At 41.8% G+C, this 25,296-nt stretch overlaps 1 protein-coding gene across 1 annotated transcript; it reads left to right on the forward strand.

The window, feature by feature from the left end:
• The first annotated feature begins 7,289 nt into the window (after window positions 1-7,289).
• stk35 (serine/threonine kinase 35) lies at window positions 7,290-24,305 on the forward strand. Its single transcript, XM_033969991.2, has 3 exons — window positions 7,290-7,985; window positions 10,114-10,873; window positions 20,080-24,305. The coding sequence occupies exons 1-2, from the start codon at window positions 7,439-7,441 to the stop codon at window positions 10,836-10,838; spliced, it is 1,272 nt and encodes a 423-aa protein (XP_033825882.1). The 5' UTR covers window positions 7,290-7,438; the 3' UTR covers window positions 10,839-10,873; window positions 20,080-24,305.
• The last annotated feature ends 991 nt before the right edge of the window (window positions 24,306-25,296 follow it).

The following is a 25,296-nucleotide window of genomic DNA, read 5'->3' on the forward strand; positions in this document are numbered from 1 at the left end:
CTAACACAATATTCACAGCAAACAGCTGTACCAGTGTCTCCACAGTTGGTGTACGGCACTGAGTTTAACATTAGTCAGGCTCATGATACTGTTCTCAAAGTCATTAAGACGATAAATAAGTCAATAAATTATACAGGGCATGTCCATCTCAAGTCCTGCTGACATAAACAGCTTACTTGCACTTTCCCATCTTAACCTTTTCAATAGAATCCTTGAGCAGTCATTATATGTCACATTAATTTTGTCTTTGCTTGTTCTTGTAGTTTTACCAAAAGTGTGCCATCTATAAGGCAGTACAGCATGCCTGAAAAGTGTCTTTTTCACTGTACTGGCACCAAAACCTGCACATGAGCATATCAGGCTGTGCATCATACGACACTGTTTATAGATGTTCTCATCATAGGGTAGAACGTCTGTCATAATATGTCCCAAATAAATGTCACATACAGTTATTACCACTGATACAAACTGAGGAAGCTTTATAAATTTATCATCTTAAGTTCTATATAATTATTCTACCATAATTACACTTTTACTTTCATAATATTTTATATCAAAAGCCACACCATACTTGAAACAGACATTCAGTAGTTCCTGAACACAACAAGATCTTCTGCATACATTAGGTGGTTCACCGCAGTAGTGCTATTTATACAGCCTGTTCTACATGTATTTAACTCTTGTCACATCCATATACAGACAAAACAAAATGGGAGACAGAATTCCTCCTTGCCTGACTTTGTTACTGACAGTAAACGGGCTTGACACACTGTTGTCCCATCTCACCTGCGTTACTTGGTGATATACCAGTAAGCCAAAATTGTTAAAACCAGAGTATGTAATTTTTTAGATAGATAGACTAAAATAAAAGCATGCTTTTTCATTTTGGTTGTTTTTAGTGCACTGAAACATGCCCCGACAGTGAGTGGGCTTGCCTCTCCACAAGCGTGACTCTTATGTAGCCTGGAGGAGGGTCTCCTCATGCTTGTTTCTATGGAAACATTTCTCCTTTGACCATAATATTCCACAGTGTGGCATAAAACTTATCTACGCGTTGGTCTGCTTCAGTGAATAGCCTCTGTTTGTGTATTATATAACGTGTGTCCCTGTGTGATTGACAACTGAAAGGACCAATCACGCTCCTGTCACTCTTACGGTCTTCACAGGACATACATACACTTGCTATTGCACTCTCGGTCCGCGTGGTGGTACTACGGGCTGGGGTCCCGCTGCAGACTTACCCTCTGTGCAGGTGTAATACCTGCACTCACAGACAGGGGACACTGTTCTGGAGGACAGTGACAGGACATGATGTACAGAACATTGTGTGCCTCTCTCCATCACAGCACAACCCACCACTAACCTAATTCAACTAGGACTTACTTCAATATTAAACATATTGGGCAAAAATGAAACAAAACAAATATTTGCCAGAATAAGAATAAGAATAAGAATAAGAATAAGAATAAGAATAAGAATAAGAATAAGAATAAGAATAAGAATAAGAATAAGAATAAGAGTAAGAATAAGAATAACAACATTTATAGAGTTATTGGCTCTTTTTATTTATTTATTTTTACATGTTTGCTATTGTATTTCATTTGAAGTGAAATATGAAATAAAATGTGTGACAAATACAAACTGATGTAAATATGGAACATGGCATTTTTACAGTAGAATAGTGCAGATTTTAGATAACTCTTGTGTATTCTGTGCTGTGGGTTTGTGGTGGCACATTTTGTCCCAGTATGTGGGGGAGAGAGGGGGAGGGGAGGGGGAGAGATAGAGTATCTACAGAGGCAAGGCAAGTTAATATAGGACAATTTGTACACAAAGTATAATGGACTCTTACTTGAACTTTAACAGCCACATCAAATCAATAACATCTGCAGCTTTTTACCATCTAAAAAACATTACAAAAATCAAAGGAATACTGTCAAAGCCAGACTTAGAGAGACTTATCCATGCATTTGTCTCCAGTGGGTTAGACGACTGTAACGGCCTGCTCACTGGCCTCTCCAAACGAGCCTTAAGACAGTTGCAGTATATCCAGAACACTGCTGCTTGTATCCTGACTAGAACCAGGAAGTACGAGCGCATAAGTCCTGTGCTCAGGTCTCTGCACTGGCTTCCTGTAGCTCAAAGAATAGCCTTTAAAGCAGCTCTGCTTGTGCACAAGTCTCTCCATGGCCTAGGTCCAAAGTACATCTCTGGCATGTTAGTGCCATATGAACCATCTCGCACACTGAGGACTTCAGGAACAGGCCTCCTGCTGGTGCCCAGAGTCAGGACTAAACATGGGGAATCAGCGTTTCAGTTTTATGCAACTAAAACCTGGAACAGTCTTCCTGAAGATGTGAGACAGGCCTCTACTTTGACAATGTTTAAATCCAGGCTCAAAACAGTTCTGTTTAGCTGTGCATATGACTGAAAGGTTTTTATTCTGCACTCTCCTGTTTTAATGGTAATTTTATGATGATTATTTGTGATTATTTATGTTTTGATTTGTGTGATTTTAATGTCTTTCTTATTCTGTAAAGCAATTATTGAATTACCTTGTGTACGAATTGTGCTATACAAATAAACTTGCCTTGCCTAATTCAAAGTGATTTACTGAATAAGAAAGGCATTAATATCACAACACAAACAAATTGCAGCCTGGATTTAAACATTGTCAAAGTAGAGGCCTGCCTCACATCTTCAGGAAGACTGTTCCAGGTTTGAGCTGCAGAAAACTGAAACATTGATTCCCCTGGTTTAGTCCTGGTTTAGTCCCAGTTTAGCCCTGACTCTGGGCACCAGCAGGAGGCCGGTCCCTGAAGTTCTCTGAAGTGTGAGATGGTTCATGTGGCTCTAACATGTGGGAGATGTACTTTGGAGAGACTTGTTCACAAGCAGAGCTGATTTAAAGTCTATTCTGTGAGCCACAGGAGCCAGTGCAGAGACCTGAGCACAGGACACATATGTGAAGTACTTCCTGGTTCTAGTCAGGACACGAGCAGCAGTGTTCTGGATATACTGCAACTGTCTTAAGGCTCGTTTGGAGAGGGCAGTTAGCAGGACGTTACAATAGTCTAACCTACTGAGACAAACAATCGAGTAAAACCATTATATTTTAATGATAGCATCCATAAAAGATGGAGCTCTAAATAAAGTGTAGGTAGAGAGCATGCAAGCAAAAAAAACAAACAAAAACAAAACAAAAACATACCCTGCGTTTTATGAATGAACATCAAAAACTTGTGTCTTGTGAGATATTGAATTATTTTTAGATTGTTCCACAGTATGGCATTAGAGTGGAGACGAGGAGGAGGAGCTGAGGGGGAGAGGAAAAGCTGAGAGGGAGCTAAGGGGGTGAGGAGGTGGAGCTGAGGAGGACCTAAGGGGGAGAGGAGAGGCTAAGAGGGAGCTCAGGGGAAGAGGACAAGCTGTCTGAGCGGGAGAGGAGGATCTGAAGTGGAGAAAAGGAGGAGAGGAAGAGCTGAGGAGGAGCTAAGGAAGATTTGTGACAAAAATCAGATGAGCAGAAGTGGAGAGGGGAGAGAATAATCATAATCTTAAAACCACATGAGCTAAATTGATGTAATTACATTTCCATACACACGGTAATCTTTCTCACTGGGAGTGGTGTGGGGGTTGTATTCCCGCTGTGTCATGCTCAGAGGCCCTACTGTTCTTATTCTGACACAGATTACAGACAGACACCGAATTAGGATTAGCCTCACCTGAGCGCTTCTTGCTCTGTGATTGGTCAGTCAGGCCAGAATCAGGAAGTGTGCCAAAAACAGGTCTGAGGGGGAGAGGAGAGGCTAAGGAGGAGAGTGGGGCCTGAGGGGGAGAAGAGGAGTGTCTGAGGAGGGGAGGAGGAGAAGAGGAGCTGAGGAGGAAAGCACTAGCTAAGAGTGGATGAGCTGTGGGTGACAATAGGAGCTGAGGGGGAAAGGAGGAGCTGAGATGGAGAGGAGAAGATGAGGATGGAAGGTAGAGAGGAGGACTGTCTGAGGATGAGAAGATGACAGGAAGAGCTGAGGGGGAGAGGAGGAGTGTCTGAGGGGGAGAAGAGGAGCTGAAGGGGAGAGTAAGAGAGTCTGAGGGGGAGGAGAATAGGATCTGAGAAGGAGAAGAGGCGCTGACTGGGGAGGAGGAACTGAGGAGGGACTGAGGGGTAGAAGAGGAGAAGAGAGGGAGAGGAGGAGAGGATGGGTGTCTGAGGGGGAGAGGATGAGTATCTGAGAGGCAGAGGAGGAGCTAAGGAGGAGACGAGGAGTGTCTGAGGCGGAGAGGAGGAGGAGGAGGAGAGGAGGATCTGAGGAGGACTGAGTAGTTTTCATAAGACTTAGGGCCACAAGATTAATCACAATTGAATCAAAATCACAATTTGAATGAATGTAATTATCAAATCACAAAAGCTGTAATTTTTGAAGTACCATCATTTCCTCCACAAACAAGAAAATCTCCTGTTGTATTCTGCATAAAACTGCTAAGCCTGTGGATCAGATCTGTACAAACATGTTCTGAAATATGATTCTTATATTAGTTTGTCAGTTCATATTTCAGTCTTTTTGTAAATTCTTCTGGACATGTATAAAATGTGAACCTTGAGCAGAATCTCATCACAATCTCAATTGCATATTTTTCCTAAATCATGCAGCTCAAACATATCTTATTTCTGAAAATTTGGCTGACATTTTTATCATAAATAAAACAAGTGCATTTGTCTTCCCCTCACCCCCCTCTCATCCCTCCTTTCCTCTCCCCCCTCTTCTCTCTCACTCCAACCACTCTTATCTGTCCCCCCCTCTCTTCGCTGTCTCCCTCTCTCTCTCCTCTCCGGGCCACGTGCCTCTCCAAAATGCGTGTGCGGTCCTGTCCTGAGAAGTGGGTCAGACGAGGCTCAGAGCCGGGACACGGGACAGCAGTGACTCGGCCAAATTCACGTTGGATGGAGTTTTCCCTCTGCCCAAACCCCCACCCTGCTCAGAGCAGGCTCACGTGCACAGCCTCCTCCACAGATGCACGTACTTGTCTTATCTGGTACATGATTCACCAAGATGCCAGTCCAAATGTGAGTGGACATTTTCAAAATAACTGAACTAAAATCCTATGCAGAAGAGACTTGAGTGACTGTGGCTTAGTGATTTTTGCATTCGGCCATCACCCTAAAGGCCACCGGTTCAGTCTCAGTTCCGACCAGTGTACTGTTGTTGTGTCTTTGGGCACGGTGTTTCACTTTACTTGCTTTAAAGGGCCTATAGTATGTTGTTTTCTGATCTGTTATAATGTTGTTTCCTCATCAAAAACATACCTGGAGTTCTTCTCTCAGAAAACACACACAGTAATACAGGAAGTGTATGACTGTGTTTTTAAACTCCATGCACCTTCACTAGAATCATCAGTCCTGGAATTGGCAATCTCTACAGAACTAAAGGTAAAAGGAGCTGTTAACTAACTACCACTACATGACATTACAAGGTGGAACAGAGCATTTTGAGTTTTGGAGATTTAGACAGACTAACAATAAAGTATTACTCAAACATGTGAGAATTAAATAAAACATAACTCCAGCTATGTTTTGATAAATTAACAGCATTATTTGTTTGGGATTGGCTACACAATTGGCTTGTCTTAATAAAGTAAAGTACTTTTCTCCTGCAATGTGACAATTGAACAGAAAATTCCATCACAGAGTAGGTGAGATAACATCTAGACCAGGGGTCGGCAACCTTTGACCCCCAAAGAGCCATTTGGACCTGGTTTCCATGGAAAAGAAAACACTGTGAGCCGCAAATACTTTTTCACATCTAAAATGAAGATAATACTGCACTTGTTTTTTTTCTTACCTTTACGGTTTATATAAACAAGTATAGTATTTGCAAAATTTCTGCATAAATATTTATTTTACCTGGTTATTGGGACTTCTGCTCCTGAACCTCTGCACAGAATTTGCAAATCGGGGGCTGACTTTCATCTGTAAGACTGTAGGACTGTAAGCTGTTGTCTCTGAGCAATGTTTGTTTTTAACATAGTTCATGGTGGAGAATAGCTGCTCACAAACATATGTGGGTCTGAACATTGACAAGACTCCAAATGCAGATTTCTTCATGTTTCTGCGAGCATTTTGAGTAATAAAAAATAATAAAATATAATTTTATATGAATATTTCAAGATCACAATCCAAGATCCAATTTAGAACTACAATTTAAAAAATGAACTAATACAAATAAAATACACTTCAATTAAATACTATATTTTTTTCCCCCAAACCATGTGGAGATGCAGTATAAGGATGAAAGAGCCACATGTGGCTCCGGAGCCGCAGGTTGCTGATTCCTGAAAGGCCATCCCATGAAAGGCCAAATGAAAGATTTCATGTTTCACTTTTATATTTGTAATGCCATCATGTTTTGTGAGTTTTCAGATTCTAAAATGAGATGATGTCATACTCCCATGGGGACAAGAGACAGGATTCCCTGTTGCATTGTACATTGTTGAACCAAATCATTTATATCAGTGACTGAATGCAAGCACTCACTGTATTACAACATAAATCTGGATTTTAATCATATTAACTTTAGCTGCCTCCATCTGAATGAAATAGTATTGGCCTGTACAATTGTGATGTCATCTGAAATACATCTTTGACAAGTTTTTAAACAAATGCATATTAAAGTTCAGAAAGGAGGCAACAGGAGGCAAAGTGAAGTGAACATCACGTGATTTCAATGGAGAACTTGGGATTGACCTCAGAATATAAAATATCCCACATCCCCATATCCTTCTTGGGGATAAACGAAGTGACATTTCTACCCATTATCTTTTCTGTAAATCTGTTTTTTAGATTATATGAGAGAAGTATCAGTAGTGTGGAGGCATTTTGCAGTGGTCTTGTTTGTGTTTTCCTTAAAAGACCCTAGTGCGCTAACGAAGCAGCTGTTCCCTCTGCGCATGTGCATTGGGCCATGCATAGAGCATCCTATAGCCTACACAGTGCAGTTCTCGCGGTGGTCTGAGGGGGGCTTCCCATGCCTCGGTACACGTGCCTCAGCCTGTCTCGTGTCAGCCCATGCTGCCTGGGACTGAGCGTGCCCTCTGGCCTGTATATGGACATTTACCCCGCAAAGACGCGCCACACTCTTTAGACTAATTTACACACTCATATCTATACCTGTGGTGCACATCAAATCTCTATGTTGATTATGTTTGTCTTTTAAAGGATTCCACTATGGACCAATCAGCGCGCAGAGCTGAGCCGGGTCCCGCCCTCTGTTCTCAAAGCTGGAACATTTTGTTTATGAAGCCAAAGTACCGTCCCGAGGCTGTTCGGCTCTGTCTTCTTCTGATTCCCAAATAAAAACACTGAGAAACGCGGAGAAAAACGCAAGGACGGCGGGATTTGAGTCTCGGGCTGAGTAATGAAAGATAAACAAGCGCTGCCTTCATGCTCACTTTCAACAAAAAAGGAGTTATGGATATATGCGACGGCAAGAGGAGGCGAAAGGTAAGCGGCACGGCGCGGGGCTGCAGGCGCGCTGTGGCCGACAGGATGAAGCGCGACGCAGGGAAAGTGCTCCGCTCCCTCACGGTGGACAACAACCTCCCGAAGCCCATGGAGGAGAGCTACGACGACGATGACGACTGCTTCTCCATCGGCTTCCTGAATAACGAGCGCCTGGAACCCCCCCTGCCCAGCCCTAGATACAGCCTGCTCCGGGAGGTAGGTCGGGGCAGTTACGGGGTCGTGTACGAAGCCATAGCGCGTAAAACGGGCTCCAGAGTGGCCGTGAAGAGACTCCAGTGTGACGCTCCGGAGAACGTGGAGCTGGCTCTGGCCGAGTTCTGGGCCCTGACCAGTCTGGAGAATCGACACCAGAACGTGGTCCAGCTGGAGGAGTGCGTCCTGCAGCGGAACGGCCTGGCGCAAAAGATGAGCCACGGCAACAAGAGGTCCAGACAGTACCTGCGCCTGGTGGAGACCTCGCTCAAAGGTGCGCACTCACAAATGTCAGTTATGAGCCTCATGTATATGCAGAGGCAGAACCATAGCTCTTTTCGGTGAATGGTAGGCTACTGTGTTGTCTAAACATGGCAAGAACCGGGACAGTGGTTATTGTAGTGTGATTGTAGTGTTAATGTAGTGTTATTGTTGTGCTATTGTAGTGGTTATGACAGCAAGTTGTCCTGGAGTCTCGTGCTCTCAGATTTATCAAGAACAAAAGTTGCAACCATTAAGTGAGTGTTATGGATATGTTAGGCTGTGCGTATGTTTGTGACAGTGAAAGCACAGTGAACAGGGCAGCTGCTGTTGGTGAATGGAGCAGCAGTGACGCCATCAGCCCATACGTCCCCTATAGAGCGCACGTACAGCGCGTCTGCTCAGAGAGGGAACATGGTGTACTCTCCGGCGTTACATCCACACACGTTAAATCTCCTCTTTCTGTGTAATATATGATGTGAATTACACCGTTTGCATTGAAAACAGACTGACTTTTGTGATGATTTAGGCTAATATTTTGGGCTGAGTTGAGTTTGTTGTTATGGTTCTGGTTTGACCTACTTTCTGCTTTGTTCTTTCTTCACATCTTATATAAAACAATTAATTGTGGTGAAATATATTTTTTCTTATGACATAAAGTGCAATTTGTAGTAGTTTCTCTCCTATTAAACCTCTGGGATGGCTTATATGGAGCAGTATAGTCTTGTTTCTTTGAATAGTGTGCCTGTTATATAAGTGTCACCATTCACCCTGGATATGAATGCAATATTAATCTATGGCTCCTGTGTGTAGCCTCTTGGTTTAGAGGAACAATGGGAAGACTTGGTTTGTACCATATCATTTTTGTATCATTTTGTGTCTTTAAAGGTACACAATGTAACCTTTCTGGTGGTGGTCAATCACCAGATGCTTGTCTCCATGGAGATGTTATTACCTGGACTGTTCCACAGTATTGCTATTATTAAATGCATATAAATAACACCTCCAGGCCAATTTACAGATCAGATCTGTGGAGAGGGGACCCTGCTTAGTAGTCGGCTTACATAAGAATGCATGTTTTGTCAAGCTATTTTTATAACCAATGAAAATGAAAATGCCAATAATTCAATATGTGCAAGTTTTTTGTGAAATGTTTCATAGTATTATAATTATCTCCATGTAGACAAGACTTCATCTTTAAGACCTTGAACATTGTTTTTGTTTCTTGTGGATAGACCCAGTTATTACATAGATGAACCATAAACCAGGTCCAAACATCTTTGACAGCAAAGCCTACCACTGAAAGTAGACTTGTCCTCCAGCTCAGATTAAACTACTCTGCAAAGTTTGAATCTTGTGATGTCAGAAGAGAACTCAGCCTTTTGAGTTAAAACCATTGCTTTGACTCTGGCTGATGATTCCTGGTTGGCTCAATTCCAGTTTGAAGCAGGTGTGGAGATTTTGCGTGACTTAGGCTTATTAGTTAGTATTGTTTTGCATGCTTAGACCACAGAAATAATCACATCAGATTGTGAAGTGAAGCAAGGTAAGAGGCGAGTAGGAACAAAAACTTAGAATTTGAGATATCAATTTTAAACTTCTTTTCACTTGCATACATAGAATATGTATATATATATTACAAATTTTTCATTTTATGATTAAAAAATGCAATATTTGGGGTCAAATTACATCTGAAAATTGATAGAGCAGGTTAATTTTTTTTTCCCTTCGTTCTGTTGACATTATGTACAAAAAAATTTTAGGTAACTAAGTGTTACTTAAAAACTAGTTTTCAAAAAAGGGCATCAACTGGCGCATACTGGTGGTGGTGAACACGGGGGTTAAACAAGGTAAACAATTGAATATTGCTCAAACATGCACAGATCATGCCAAGTACAACATTGGGTGAATGTGAACAACTATAACATGGTTAAAATCTCTGAAAAATTGGAAATAACCTGGAATTGGCCAGACCAAACCAAAGCGATTCAAACTAGTTGGTCTTGGTTTGAGGCGCTAAGTCATTTTTAGTATTTGGGAATAGCTTTTTGGACAGCCTGTGCGATATATTTATGATTCTTAATCCTTGTAATCTGCATTGTTATAACTTTTGAGTGACGTGTGCATGTGCTGTTTCCCAGGTGAGCGCATCCTGGGCTGCCCAGCTGAACCCTGCTACCTGTGGTTCGTCATGGAGTTCTGTGAGGGCGGAGACCTGAACCAGTACATCCTGTCCCGCCGGCCCGACCCACACACCAACCGCAGCTTCATGAGGCAGCTGACCAGCGCCGTGGCCTTCCTGCACAAGAACAACATTGTGCACCGTGACCTCAAGCCCGACAACATCCTCATCTCTCAGAAAACTGGCGCGCCAGTACTCAAGGTGGCGGATTTTGGTCTGAGCAAAGTGTGCGCCGCACTCAACTGTAAAAACGAGGAGTTCTGTGAGGCCGGAGTGAAAGATGCCAACCAGAACAACATCAACAAATTTTGGCTGTCGTCTGCCTGTGGCTCTGACTTCTACATGGCGCCCGAGGTGTGGGAGGGCCACTACACAGCTAAAGCAGACATCTTTGCTCTGGGCATCATCATCTGGGCCATGTTGGAGCGCATCACCTTCATCGACGCAGAGTCCAAGCGGGAGCTCTTGGGCACATATATCCGCCAGGGTTCGGAGATCGTGCCGGTGGGCGAGGCTCTGCTGGAGAACCCTAAGATGGTCCTGCACATTCCTCAGAAGGCCCGCAGCTCCATGTCTGAGGGCGTCAAGAAGCTTCTCCATGACATGCTGGCCGTCAACCCCCAGGACCGGCCCGACGCCTGTCAGCTGGAAGTGCGCATGGACCAGGTGACTTGTGCGGCCTGAGGCCCCACCAGAGCTCACACCTCAGAGCGCACCAGGTAAGGCTCTACATATGGGTCATAACTAATATGTGTTCAAATTATAATGAAACAAACTCCATCAAAGGATTGAACATTGCTTAATTACTTAGCATTATCAATATTGCCGTAAACTAAATTTCTCACAATATTGCCACGGCCTGATTAAGGTCTGATTGAAGCCACGTACTTGTCTCCGTGAGGCAGATAATTCTATCATGTAGGGTTACTGGTTGGATCTATGGAGAAAAGACTCCAGTCACAGTAATACTTTTTTCCAATTTTAGTAGAAATAACATCTGTAAAAAACCTGTAATTGAATAAATCAAGGTGGATATTTAATGCCATACTCTGGAACATTCTACTAAAAGCTAGATGGGCTTCTCACTAGAAAAGTTACCTTTAATTGAACCGAAGTAACTGAACACATTATTGAAAGGCTATGGAACAGACTGAAATGGTTGAACTGGTAAGCTCTTCTATATTACAGGTTAGCGTCAGTCATTACTTTCCCTGTCATTAGGGACATTCTCTGAGCAGGGTTTCGTAGACCCTTAGACCTGTGGCCTGCTCTCCTTTCTCCAAATAGGCCTAAGCCGGAGCAGCACTCCTCTTTCCTCTGGTGCTCTCACGTCACAGCCACTGTAAGGGAAAGGATTAACCCAGGAATGAGTACATGCACTGGGCTGACGTAAGCACTTAATGTAGCCTGCTCAGATCTCCTTCCTCTGGGAAGCTGTCGGGCAGATTCCATGTGTGCATGTGTACAGGTGTGTTTATGGGTGTACAGGAGCCTGTTGCTTCCCAGGGGTTGGGAGGTGCTCTGAGCAGGGTGCAGCTTGGGCCTGGGGCAGATCAGAGGTGTATAACACAAACCCACAATGCCATCCACAGCAGTACAGTTTTTTTTACATGGAACACACAAGTACATCCAGTATTAGCATGTGTGTGAGAGAGGCCTCTTTGTGATGGCTAATTATTACCTCATTAGATGCTAAATGCTTCATTTGTCATTATACTCACAGGTTATACAGCTAAAAGTGCTGACAAACACCCAAAGGAAACCTACGTAGACACAGGGAGAACATGAACAACTTCACACAGACATGCACGTCTAGTCTGAATTTTGAACCCAGGTCCTGGACTTCAAACCAAGGACCTTCTCAATGTGAGGCAGCCTGCCTTTGTGCTGCCCAGTGTTCCATGAGATTGGAACTGTGCTCTTGTGAATCCTAAACATTTGGAGGTGTGGACCAGCCCTTGGGCAGATCTGTGCCTCTGTGGCCACTCTTTCCTCTGCTGATTGCTTAATGTTGGTAATTAGAGCGTAAACTGAGAAGGCACCAACTTGGTGCCTTTGTCCAAAGAGGCACTCGCCTCTGCCCCTGTGTCACTGCCTCACCAGCCCCCACACAGCCCCCACACAGCCCCCACCCAGCCCTCACCCAGCCCCCACCTAGCCCTTACCCATCCCTCACTCAGCCCTCACCCAGCCCCCACCTAGCCCTTACTCATCCCTCACCCAGCTCTCACCCAGTTCTCACCCGCCCTCTTTAGGACTCACCAGCCCTCTTCAGGACTCACCAGCCCTCATCAGCACTCTTTGACTTTCACCCAGGACATACCGAGGACATACCCAGCCCTCACCTGCGCCCAGCCCTCTGCATCACTGGTCTCACTGGCCCTGCACTGGGGCAGGAGAGGATGACCCAGCAGGTTATGCAACTCCCCGAGGCCCCTGCTGTGGGGGATTAGCGGCTGTAAACACGCACAGCTTTCTATGTCACTAAGTGGTGGAACGATGACAGCGCAGGCTCCATATTTAGAGATTTAAAGAGCACTCTCAGTCTGCACCAATCAGTAGCTAGAGTTGACAGGTGGGGCCAGGAGAGCTGTTGTCCCACCCCCTGGTGTTGTTGATGCCCAGAATACAGCATGCTCTTGTGAGGCTGTGTAGTTTTGTGCAATATATCAAGAAATGGATACCATTTTCTTGGAGCCAAATCATGATTTAGCCATTAGTAGTAAATAAACTTCTTTTGAATGTTCAGATGTAACACTAATTGGTTAAATGCACCTGTCACTCACTCAGAGCATGATAGTCTAGAGCTTGGGATCCAGAACACACCCACCTTGTTGATTTAAAAATATGCATACCTGCTGGTAGGTCGAAGGTTGCTCAAAGACTAGTACCAGAAAACATATGAAATGTCTTTACATTAATTACTGATGACAACAATTTCCATGTGCCAATTTCCCACACCTCACTTAGCCAAAGAAGTTTTTCAGTGGCTGCTGTTGTGGAATAGTTTATACAAACGTCTATACAAAATTCTGTAGCTCTAACAGTAATGAACAGTTCTAACAGTAATGAAAATATTTATGTGATATGTGTTGCATAGAAGGATATTTATTCAGAGTAACTGTTTTAGTGATCTTATGAGTGATGGCTGACCATATCAATGATTGGTTATTTTTTTCTGTTTGTTAAAAGGGACATGTAATAATAAGACCTGGTCTTCTTCATGCTCCTGTTCACCCATGACTTGACTGTATTTATGTTTAACTTTATTACTGAAATTGCATATCAGTAAATGAAATGAAAAAGATGTGAGTCTGGTCACCAGTGAATCTAGAGTTAGAATCAGAGATATCATTCTGGATTTTCCAGGGAATCATAGAGCTGCATTAGATCGTCACAATGATCAGATCACTATTAGATTATAACCTGTATATAGCACAGTCTTAGTGCTGTGTGTGTCTGCTAAGTCACTGGTTGAAGTTGGACATTCTTCAGACTCTTGAGGTCACTCAGCTCAGACGTGCCACTGCTCCATCTTATCTTTGCTCAGACAAAGCACCACAGACATGGCTTATGAAGCAGTGACCCTTAAAGATGAGGTATTATGCAAAATCAACTTTTCTGAGCTTTCTTCCATGATATATTGTTAATATGTTGTTTTTCAGTGAATTTAGCATTCAAAACAATAAAAGGTAACATGGTGATCTGAATATGTTCTGTTTAGTCGACTAATTGATTGGTAGTCCATCAAGAATTTCTTAAGTCGAATACAGGCCTACTAATCTCTGTGCTATGTTTGAGAGTACACACGGTAAAGCAAAGAGTCTGCATTATATATATACAGATTCAGAAGTCACACTCCTCCTCTTGTAGAGTCTTTGCAAATGTTCCCATCTGCTGAGTCAGCCATTTTTAGAACTGACCTAAATCCTGAAAGATTCACTATTTCATCGGAACAACCTCGATTTGATTTTTGTTTTATGAAGCTAATGTAATTTTAACAACACATGAAACAATCAAAACATTGAGGTAAAGCATGTTCTATTGGCATCAGTGATTTGGATTTGTTTTGGTGAATGGGACCCCCCCACCCCCACCTCCTCTTTCTTCTTTCCTCTGCCCTCTCTCTCTCTTTCTCTATTTTGTTGATTCTCCCATCTCCTCCCTCTCTCTCTCCTCTCTTTCTCCCCTCACTTCTTCTTTCTCTCTCTCTCACCCTCTCTCCTCCCTGATGCATCCTGCCCTCTCTCTCTCCCAGTTTTCTCTATTCTGTTCCTTCCCCCACCTCCTCCCTCTCTCCTGTTTTTCTTCCTCCACTTCTTTCTCTACTTCTCTTCCTCTGACTCTTCTCTCCCCCCCTTCCCTTCTCCACTCACCCTCTTTCATTTATCTTCCTCTCTGCCCCCACCCTCGCGCTATATACAGTATGTGAGCCTGTCTGCCTGTGTTGGAACATTGTGTACCGCTGCTGTCCGCCCTGCCGCGTGCCGCCCGTGTCCAAAACCAGGACGCGCTTAAGCCCTGGCCCCGATCGCCCTCTCTAGAGCACTATCTCACTTAGAGGGACAGCACTTTAAAGTAATAGTAACAATAATACATCAGATTTATATAGCACTTTTTTGGACACTCAAAGATGCCTTACAAACAATAGCAGTAAATCTCTCATTTGGCCAGTTTTTTGTGATTCTATTTTCCTTTAGGTGGTTCCTGTTAAACTGGGTAGAGGCAGTAAAAAGGTATACGCCAGGGCTGGTTTTGAAATAATACACTTTTCTGACAAACTATCTGATTAAATTAGCATTTTTCATTTAGTTCAGTTCGATTTACATTGAATGTATGACATGTGTTCAGGATCATTCACATTTGAGAGAAGACTGAAATCTGAACTGATAAACTAAGACGAGAATCCCATGCATTTCAGAACATGTCTGTAAATTTAGCAGCTTTTAAGACCCCACAGAGACATAGGGAGGGCATCTAACACACAGGGACATTTCAGGAGATTGTAGAGGTCTAAACTACAGGGTTAGCATATATAATAATTCATTGCCTTTTTTTGTGTGCAAATTTGATCCATTTAAATTGCTGTGACGTTTTCAGACGTTCTGTAGTACACTGTGTTCTGAGTGTGAGGGGGAGGGGCCGCTGCTGTCAGACCACACCTTCAGTGGTCGGTGCTGTTAGGGCTCTTATGCAACAAGTGTGAGGGCCTCCAGAGAGGGCCCCGGGCTCACCACAGAGGGGCCTGAAGGAAGGGTACCAGGGCAGGGAACAGAGAAGTGTCGGGCTGTGAAGATAACACATTTTGAAGTGCGATATATTGCTGAAGTAAATGTTGACTATCACATTTAAACCAAACGATAAAGCAGAATTATCCACAAAAAATATTCTAAATGTATACTATTGTTGAATATTGTTGAACTGAAATAAATAAATAACAGAATGCAACACTTAAACTGCAAGCAGTAATAAAGGGCCCCCGCAACCTTGACCGCGAAGGGCACAATTCAGTGGGAGGGCTGCCAACCCTGGCTTGACGATAAGTCGATATAATATTCATTTTGACATTCTTAGAGGAGTGGAGCCTGCTTTGGGAGTGGTGCAGTGAGGCAGGCCTGTGCTGGTGCCATTGAGCTCACTAATGCTCTGACTGCAGCTGGTCACTGGACACATGCCCAAACACAGGCCTCGGTCACATTGCACTATTCAAGTATTCAAATGATCACAGATACAAGCAAACTACTGCAGTATTCAAGTTTTCAAGTACTGTTCACACAGATGCTGTCACATTCCAGTATTCAAGTACTGATCACAGACACCACCTCACTACTGTAGTACCCATGTATTCAAGTACTGCTCACAGATACTGTCACACTGCTGCATTATACTCAGGTACATTAACTTAACATTATTAATACATGAGGAAATTATTTAGACACAGTAGGTCTCAGCTAAAAAGTGCAATATAAAAATATAAATAATTATATAAAAACAGTAATTTATTTATTTATATATATTTTTTTCAAAATGAGTGAAATGAAAAAAAAAAGATAAAAATAACACTGATAATATAGGGTATAAAGTACCAATATTTGTATATGTAAAAATATAAGTCACACTACTGCAGCATTCAAATGATGCACTCAGATACTGACTCAGCACATACTTGGCCAGAGGTGAACAAGGCCATAGAAAACATCTGTACTGTTCCTCTTCTCTCTTTGAGAAATGTTATGAATGCCGCGTGGAGTTTGAGTGTTTAGAGTGCACAGAGCGCCCATAGTACTTCTGAATACACATGTGACATAACTCCACCGACCCTCAGGCACACAGCTTGCAAACCCAGTCCTGCACTGTACCAGACTGTTCTGGTTCTACACCCTATTTCACAACTCCCTGAAGGGCTCCTATGGACTCCTATGAGCTTCTCTGTGCTCCCAGCTGGGGTCACTGCTGGGATCACTGCAGAATGGCCTCTTCACTGTATACATCATATTCAAAACTCAGTTTGCTTGGAGAATTTGCTTTTTTACTGTCAGATTGCAAATTTGTTGGCATGGTTTATTGTTAATATCTCTGTATTTACCTGGCCTATCCACATGAAACAAAAACTGGCTAAGTCCAATGTCTCCACAAGTTTGCCGTCACGATGTAGCAAACAACAACTAGCATGCTATTGTGCCAATAAATTTCCTTATACACTCTGTTCCAAATTATTATGCAAATTGTAGTCCAATTAAAGGAAAAACTACTAAGATGAGCATTCATTATTAAGTAGACCACCATTTCCAAGCAATATGGCAAAGAAAAAGGATCTCTCTAGTGCTGAAAAGCGTGAAATAGTTGAATACCTTGGACAAGGTATGAAAACTTTAGATATGTCACAAAAACTCAAGCATGATCACCGTACTATTTAGAGATTTTGGTCAAAATGTATCAAAAAAGTCAGATACAGGGCCTACGCTACAATGAAGTGTGCAAGAGACACTACATGAGCTAATTGGACATGATGGCTCTAAACACAGACACAGGTTCGGAATGTTTCTGATCCACTGCACCACAAAGGCCTGTCACCACAGCTTCTGCCCCTGTTCAAGTGACCAGGGGTTAGGGGCAGGCAGTGACCAGGGGCTAGGGGCAGGGAATGACCAGAGGTTGGGCAGAGAGTGACCAGGGGCAAGGCTCAGGGTAGGGGCTTGTCAGGGGCAGTAGGACTGCGGATGAGTGGACATGTTGGCTCACATCAACTCTGTGTTTTTAGCTGAACGAGCATCTCTGCACTGGTGCTCTGATACAGTAGGGCCAGACCAAACTTTCAGAGGAATGTTCCCATAGATGTCAGACACTGCCTAAACAGCCACTGGGCTTTTGTCTGATTTTAAAAACACAGTGTGTGGTATGAGCAGAAGAGCACAGTCTTTTTGTTCACCACCACAATGTCCGGTCGGTTCCATCATCATTCTGTGGGTCTTTATCTGGAAGTCCAATAGGATCTTGGCTCAATCATTCTCCACTACCTTTGGAGGTGTTTCCCACCTTGACCTTGGGGTGTCCAGTCCATACTCTGCTCAGAAGCTTCTGTACACTATGTCCGCTACTTGGTTATGCTTTCCAGGCCAGCATCTTATGTGCTGGACTGTCTCAGGGGCCTCTGTCCTTTAGAATTATGGTCCTGTAGGGGCTTGTCATCCCATGATGTCCCCTATTGATTATACTTCTGTACTATTGTGCTATACATCCAAATGTTTGGACACACTTTTTCATTCCATGTGCTTTCTTTACATTGGAGATTCTCACTGCATCAAAATAATGTATGTAACTCCTATGGAATGTAGTGAACATAATAGTGTGAAATAACTCCAAACATGTTTTCTATTTTAGATTCTTGCTTTGGTCATTGCTCACTCTTGGCATTCCCTGACACTTAAAAGGCACATGTGTGAAGTGAAAACCATTCCAGTTGTCAACAAAGCATAAAGTAGCTACTTTGAACTACTTGTTGAGTAAACATAAAGAAAAAAAAACAGTTAATGAGGAGGTGGGTCCAAACTTTTGACCAGTAGTTGGTATATAGGCTACACAAATCAGTCTTCACACTCCTCATGAATGGGGGACAGTAAATAAGTCACTCTAATAGATTATTTCAATAGGACCAAAATAATGATAAATATGAGTGAGCACAGAGCAGCCCTGACAGGCCTGTGTGTTTGCAGTAGACTAGCCCCGGCCCCTACACAGAACACTGCTGTGGGGGAGGCTGTGAGGGAGGCTGTGGGGGAGGCTATGGGCACTTGGAGCAGGATGCACACTTACATAAGCCCTGTGTGTTTGCACTGTTTGTCTGTGTATAGATGTGTATGTCTGTGGAGGAATATGGTATGTGTGCTCTGAGCAGCTGACTGGGGTCAAAAGTCAAAGGGCTGTGGCACAAAGCACACTCACAAAGACATCCGCAAAACTGGCCCAGAAAACAAATCGAAACAAAGTCAAAGTAACTGTCTGGACGTAACATCACATTTATACTTTCACCTAAATGTACAGTAACTGGATGCACAATATCTGGTATTTTCTAAGAATAAACCAGAAATATTAGAAAAACTAAGTCCTATCTGGAGGAGCGGTGCAAGAAGCACAAACGTTCTGGCTTATAGACTAATGTAACCTACTCACAGTGGGTTGGTTAATCCAAACTTTACTTTAATTCCTACTCAAGTAAAATATTTGACAGCATTAAAGTGTGGTATCTGAAAACTACACACTTGCAATCGTTTTCAAAAGGTAAAAAGTAAATGCACCTGTAATTGAACTTTCTTGGTTTGATGAAACCCACTGATACATATAGTTGACATATGTACCATGACATCAGCAGCAGCCCTTCCCCCATGCTTCACATCGCATGCTAGTTTGACCCACTTCTGTGTGTGCCTGTGAGGTTATGCAATGGTGGCCTAGCCAGTTAGCATGTGCGCTAACATGACAGCAGCAGTAACGCTATTATTAGACAGTGCCCGAGCTGTGCTGCTGGATACAGTATGGAGACAGGCCCTGTTCCCCTTTATGTTCTGCGGGGCTCACGTTCAGAAAAGTCATTCAAAACGTGATTGGTCCTTGAGTTAGAGTGATGTCAAATATGTGTTTGAATGGCTTTTGTCTATCCATGTATAACATTATATAGGGCCAAAGCAGAAGGCCAGGGGAGCTCTTCTGCTGCTAACATTCCCTACCTATCTGTTATTTTCAACGAGATGAAAAACTTGGACCCTGGCCATATAATTAGAGTACAAACAAAATCATTTTACCTTTTGAATGGCCAAAAGTCCCTAAAATGGTACCTATAATAAGGAACCCAAAAACCATGCTTAGATCAATATCTGGAGATGGGTCCAGCTGCAAATATAAAATCTAACCCTCTACAAACATGTTCTGAAACGCATGGGGTTTGTATTATTTTAGTACCGGTAGTTCAGATACTTGACAGAAATGATATCTTTTTCCAGCATTCTTGAACTCTGTTGTTGGTGAGAGTTTTAGTCATATTGTGTTCAAATTTATTTCCGCTTCTCACAAGACTAATGCAAGGAATGTCTTACCATCAGGGGACGCAGTGATCAGTTTGACATTGTGTTGTAATGACTAGTCCTGTAACAATAACAAATTTTGAAGCACTATATTTGAAGCAAATATATATATATATATATATATATATATATATATATATATAATCGTATCAAATAATTTAAAAAATTGCAAAAATGTCCCCACTTTTGCAAAGAAAATGTATACACAATAAATAATGAGCCACAAAATATATTCATTCATTCATATACTGAAAGATAAGTTGATATAGTAATTTTCCTGACAGGCCTAGTGATGCCTTTGATGAACCCTATAGATCTTATATTTCTGTCTTTTTGTGTCTCTCCAGCTCTGCTTACTCCGGGCTCCAGCTGAAGTGGACAGTATAGAAGACATTGGACAGTGAACCATGTGGACAGTGGATGCAGTAAAGACCAGTTCAGGCTCCTAATGTCCTCCTGACCTGTCCCCTCTCCTCGGTGGACTCTGTATGCTAGTTAAAGGGATGACATAGCCCTGCCCACAGTGCCTTCTTCACTGCTTCCTCAAGTGCGATTGGCAGGGTGATGTGGTGACCAGTACTAAGTACTAACTGACCAGGGCCTCATCTAATGTACCCTGTTAAAAGTCAGTAAAACTGCACTGTGGAACTTTTCTGGCAGCGCATTCGCAACCTGCCTATTTCCATAGAGATGTTGTAGCTTTACCTGCACTCAGTCGACTGTATTTCAGACTCAAATAGGTCCATATACAGCAGAAAAAAACTGAAAGACAAAACATAATGTTCTGCAGCATGGAATTAAACTTTTATTTTAAACTGGCATTTATTAATTTATAGATGTTTATTATTGATTTACCTGTAACTTGGCTTGGTGGCATTGTCACCTTGTTCTAATGCCATACTGTAGACAGAACAAAGCAAAACAATAACATCTCCATGGAGACAAGCTGAAAAGTTGCGTAGTGCACCTTCAAATTTTTCTAACCCTCTACTTATTTTGTGTGCAATAATGAATAGTGCTAAATTGGAAACACAATGCACCTAAAGGCAGTCTGATTGAACCAAATGATGAGATGACTGCTGTTATCAGAGTTCCCACTGAACCCAAAGAAACGATTGGACAAATCAGCTGTGCAGAGAATGTGCTGTACAAGAGAGGTGGGCGATACATACAAACAGGTAATATCCACACTGGTATTTATGAAGTAGCATTACCATTATACTAAAATACCAAACTCAATTCCAACACTAAGGAAACAGCTCTATACTCAATACCACATTAACAGCATAGTAAAAACACTCGATGGACTGGAATGTCAATTTCAACTCAAAATAACAATATTCTATTTAAAATTAATGTGGTCTACGAGTTTTAATATAAAACAAGACCTTTCTAAAACTGTTCAGGAAAGGTCACATTTTGTCCTATTATATGATTTTAATACTTCAGATGAATACTAGGTTTTGATACTAGTTTTAGTATTGATCATCTTATCAGTTTTATCATAATCACATTTTGGGGGCTATAAGGAAAATGTCAAAATTCTGCAAAAACAACAAAAACTTGATCTTAAAGTGGACCTATTATGCAAAATTGAGCTTTTAATCATCTTAAAATTGTTTCCCGTCTCATTTACTCTGTTGAAGTTGTCTTTTGTAGAGTGATTCATGCATGTATGAGTAATCTTTATTCTACTGTAGACATTATTGCTCCGATCTATCCCATTTTCACCACCACAGGTACATGCCCACTGCTCTGTACTCACTTCATACTTTAAATTGTACTGTCTTAATCTGTGATCTATAGGATTTGGTAGTGTCACATAGCCATTTTGGTACAGATTGAAAAAAAAATCTGCTACTCATTAATGTGATGTGCAGCTATCCATAGGAGGGGTCGACAGCATGCGACGCTTTGTTGTGATAGTGTAGTTTTCAAACACAGAAGTCAGCAGACGTCTTTCTTTTATGAAGTCATTTTAGATGAATATTGCGATTTAAAATGTCCTAATTATCACATAATGATCCACGGGTGTCCTAGATTATAACCATATAGCAGAAGCACAATAGGTCTTCTTTAAAAACAAGGGTATAAAGTGTTGTTTCTGAGTCCATCACCTTTGGATAATACTTGAATCTAAACCATGAGCATATTTCACATGGATTGCAAAAATATCATGTGATTGTCATCAGTAGGTTCTAAAAAAATACTCACTTTTTGGTCATTATCGCCCACCCCTCCATGCAATACAATCAGTGGTGTGTATAGTAGCCTCACATCTGTCCATAGAAGGGGACTGCTCTTGTAAAGATTGTACTGTCAGTGTCCCGTGTGGCTAACACATTGATATTGTTAAGGGATCTTTCACATTGTTTAGTCTTAACATTTTATACAAACCTCTTCAGTATTCAAGACTTTGGGGAATCTTACAGGAAATTAAAAAGGCAGCCATCTGGAAGTCCTGCCCCACAGCTGTGTCAGGATGCCCCAGTGTGGGCCTCCTCAACTGGGCCATGGTGGAGTCTGTAAAGGGCCACAGCTGGAGCTAATGTGGGCCCTGCTTCAGTAAACTCAGGACCAGAGCCTCCTCAGCACACTGCCCTCCTCCTCACTGCAAAACATCCATATCGGCATGTGGTAGAATGATTTGTATGTAGAAATGTACTCTAGTTTGAAATTTAAGCCTAAAAATCAGAATACATTTGCAATAGGACAAACTAGATTATTAACTTTTTACATAACGTTTTGGCTGTTTTTTGACCAAATTAAAATTGTGTTGTCACAACACTAAAATGTAATTTCAACAGTGGTAGTGTTTTCTTTCATATTTCATATAGTTGTGATCTAGCTCAAGATCATTCTAAAACAATTAAGAATAGCTCCAACTTTGACTATTAATGTTTTTGTCACAGTATCGATACTTGTTCAAATTCAGTATCAAAACTAGTTTTAGCATTGATTACTTTCTGGATATAGATTTTTTTAATGACCTTAGACTGAAATATGAAAAGTAGTGTATGAATTTCATCTCAATGACATGTTCATCTTTGCTATTTGAATATCCAGTAAGTAAATTAAGCTAAACAAATCAAAACTACTTAAATGATTCAAAATTCACATCATTTTACCTCATGTCCATATTCTTTTTTGCACTGCATGATTCCCAGAGCAGCACGGCACGCTCCTCCACCTCTAGGCCTATAGGCTAGCACTAGCGCTATAACTGATGAAATGAAGTCTGACAGTTAATGTACTATGAACTGTTTAACTCTTTATACCCTACCTGTACTCGGCTGGTGGGATCTGTGCCGTGCCATGCTCTGGTGGAGGGTTGGTTTGCTTTGGGGTGCTGCTACCTCACCCTCACTTTTCCTACAGCCTGACCACTCCAGAGGGCACAGGCCTGATGTTCACGTCACATTAAAGTACACTAGAGTAGTCTAAGGCTACACTGTTTACATGTGCTTATCCTCAGAGGTGGGTAGAGTACTAGGAGTTGTATTTAAGAAAGACTAAAGTTACTTAAAAATTATATTACTCAAGTACAAAGTGGAAATTACTCAAGCAAGAGTGAAAAAGTTTTTGGAGAATTACTGTTCAAGTAAGAGTAACTGTCTGAAAACCTGATTTAAAATCTGAAGTTAATGTAATTTGAAGGACAAAACTTTCAATAATGCACAAAATCTGGTATTTTCAAATGACTAAATCATATCTGAAGGAGCAGTGCAAGAAATGCAAATGATCAAATTGTTTCATATTGTCAACATAAAGCTTCTGTCATCTGAGGCTGAGGTTTGAGTTACTCAAGTAAGAGTACTGTTACACTCTACAGTCTATTACGCAAGTAGGAGTAAAAGTGTTATGCTTTGAAACTGCTACAGTAAGTACAATATTATTAAATAGTTACGCCAATGAATGTACGTGAGTAAATGTAACTACTAAATGTACTGCCCACCTCGGCCCATACTGTCAGATCCAGCTCCAAGAACACACTCCTCTTATGTTACCTTCAGGTACTGTCAGTGAAAACCTATGTATTGACACATAAACTTGAAGGCAGCATACATCTTCCATATTCACTGTAACTGACACTAACAACCTACTTTTACACAGCGGGAGTAGTATTTATTCTCCAAATATCACTGTAGTCATTCCACCCTCACTACTGTAACTGCAGACCTCCAGAGCTGCCTCTCCTCAGCACAGAGGCATACCCAGCCCACAGGTGCACGAGCTGGAGTCGACACGGACACGGTGAGCCCCTGTCTGACCACAAAGCACCACAACTGTTACAGACCTCAGCACCTGCTCGGTGGAGGTCAGGCTGCGCTTGTGATCAGGTCCACAGTGCCCCTGACTCCGCCCTCACAACAGCCACACTGCCCCCCCACCCCCACCACCCTCACCCCATTCTCCTTCAATTGCAGTTTTTTATGGGACTTTTGTACAGAATGTGTATGTACAGAATTATATGTTTCACCTGTGAATGGTTTTTGTTATGAGCCAATAGACGTTTGACATGTCGATGCTGTAAATATGTTTGACTTTTCTTGAAATAAATAAAATACACCAGAATCTGCAGCTCTGTGTGTATGTTCTACCAATGTGCATCCTGGGTGTATTCTAATGTCCTGGTTCATTCATACATAGAACAGACTGTACGGTCTCGCCAAAAACCCTCATATAATACTTAATATCTTATCTCGTAGTTCAGGGCTACATGACAAGTCACAGTACATCGTTTAAACTTGTTGATGCTAATGGACTGAGGAGGTTCACACATCACAAAGGGATCTTCAAAAACTTTACTAAAGCTAAAGATGTTATTGTGCTGTGGCCAAACCTGCTTGTCAAAGTCGGATCTCATAAAATCTCAAAAGCTAAGCATGGCTGGGCTTCTCAGTGGGGTGCTACTGGTGTTGTGTCCTTAGGCAAGACACTTCTCCCACATTGCCTTGTATGATTGGAGTATGTGCAAGATGGTGCAGATTAGCAGCCTTGCTTCCATCAGTTTTCCCCAGAGGCTACATTGTATCTTACTACCACAGAGTGGTAGTAAGTGAGGCTGGCAAACTGCAACAATCAGTCAGGCACCACATTCATACTAGGAAATGTGGCTAAAGGTGTACTATGTAACTTTTATGGTGTGGTCCACCACCTGCTTGACTCCATGGAGATACTTTATTTATTTATTTATTTATTTATTTATTTATTTATTTATTTATTTATTTATTTATTTATTTATTTATTTATTTATTTATTTATTTATTTATTTATTTATTTATTTATTTATTTATTTATTTATTTATAGCTGACAGTGCATGTTGACCAGTAACTGTTTTACATGCCAGAATTAGCCAAAAGGCTAGTTTTCATCTGTTGTCCGTTGCCATGATGTACAGATGGCTCCTTATAAAAACGTTTGCAAGCATGGTTAAAAAGTAGAAAAGCATTAAGTCTTAAGAAGTGAATCATAGCGAAGAAAAATAATTAAAACAGACAGGTTATTAAGAACAGCATGCAATTAATAACAGTAAAAGATTATGTTAAAAAAAAGCACAAGA

This window comes from Periophthalmus magnuspinnatus, chromosome 7 (assembly GCF_009829125.3).
Source record: "Periophthalmus magnuspinnatus isolate fPerMag1 chromosome 7, fPerMag1.2.pri, whole genome shotgun sequence".
Lineage (NCBI taxonomy): Eukaryota > Metazoa > Chordata > Actinopteri > Gobiiformes > Gobiidae > Periophthalmus > Periophthalmus magnuspinnatus.

What these genes read in the sequence shown, in the direction of transcription:
- stk35 (XM_033969991.2), top strand. Translation starts at nt 7,439, where the DNA reads ATGCTCACTTTCAACAAAAAAGGAGTTATGGATATATGCGACGGCAAG. An exon ending in GGTGGAGACCTCGCTCAAAG is followed by an intron (nt 7,986 to 10,113) that starts GTGCGCACTCAC and finishes GCTGTTTCCCAG; the next exon opens with GTGAGCGCATCCTGGGCTGC.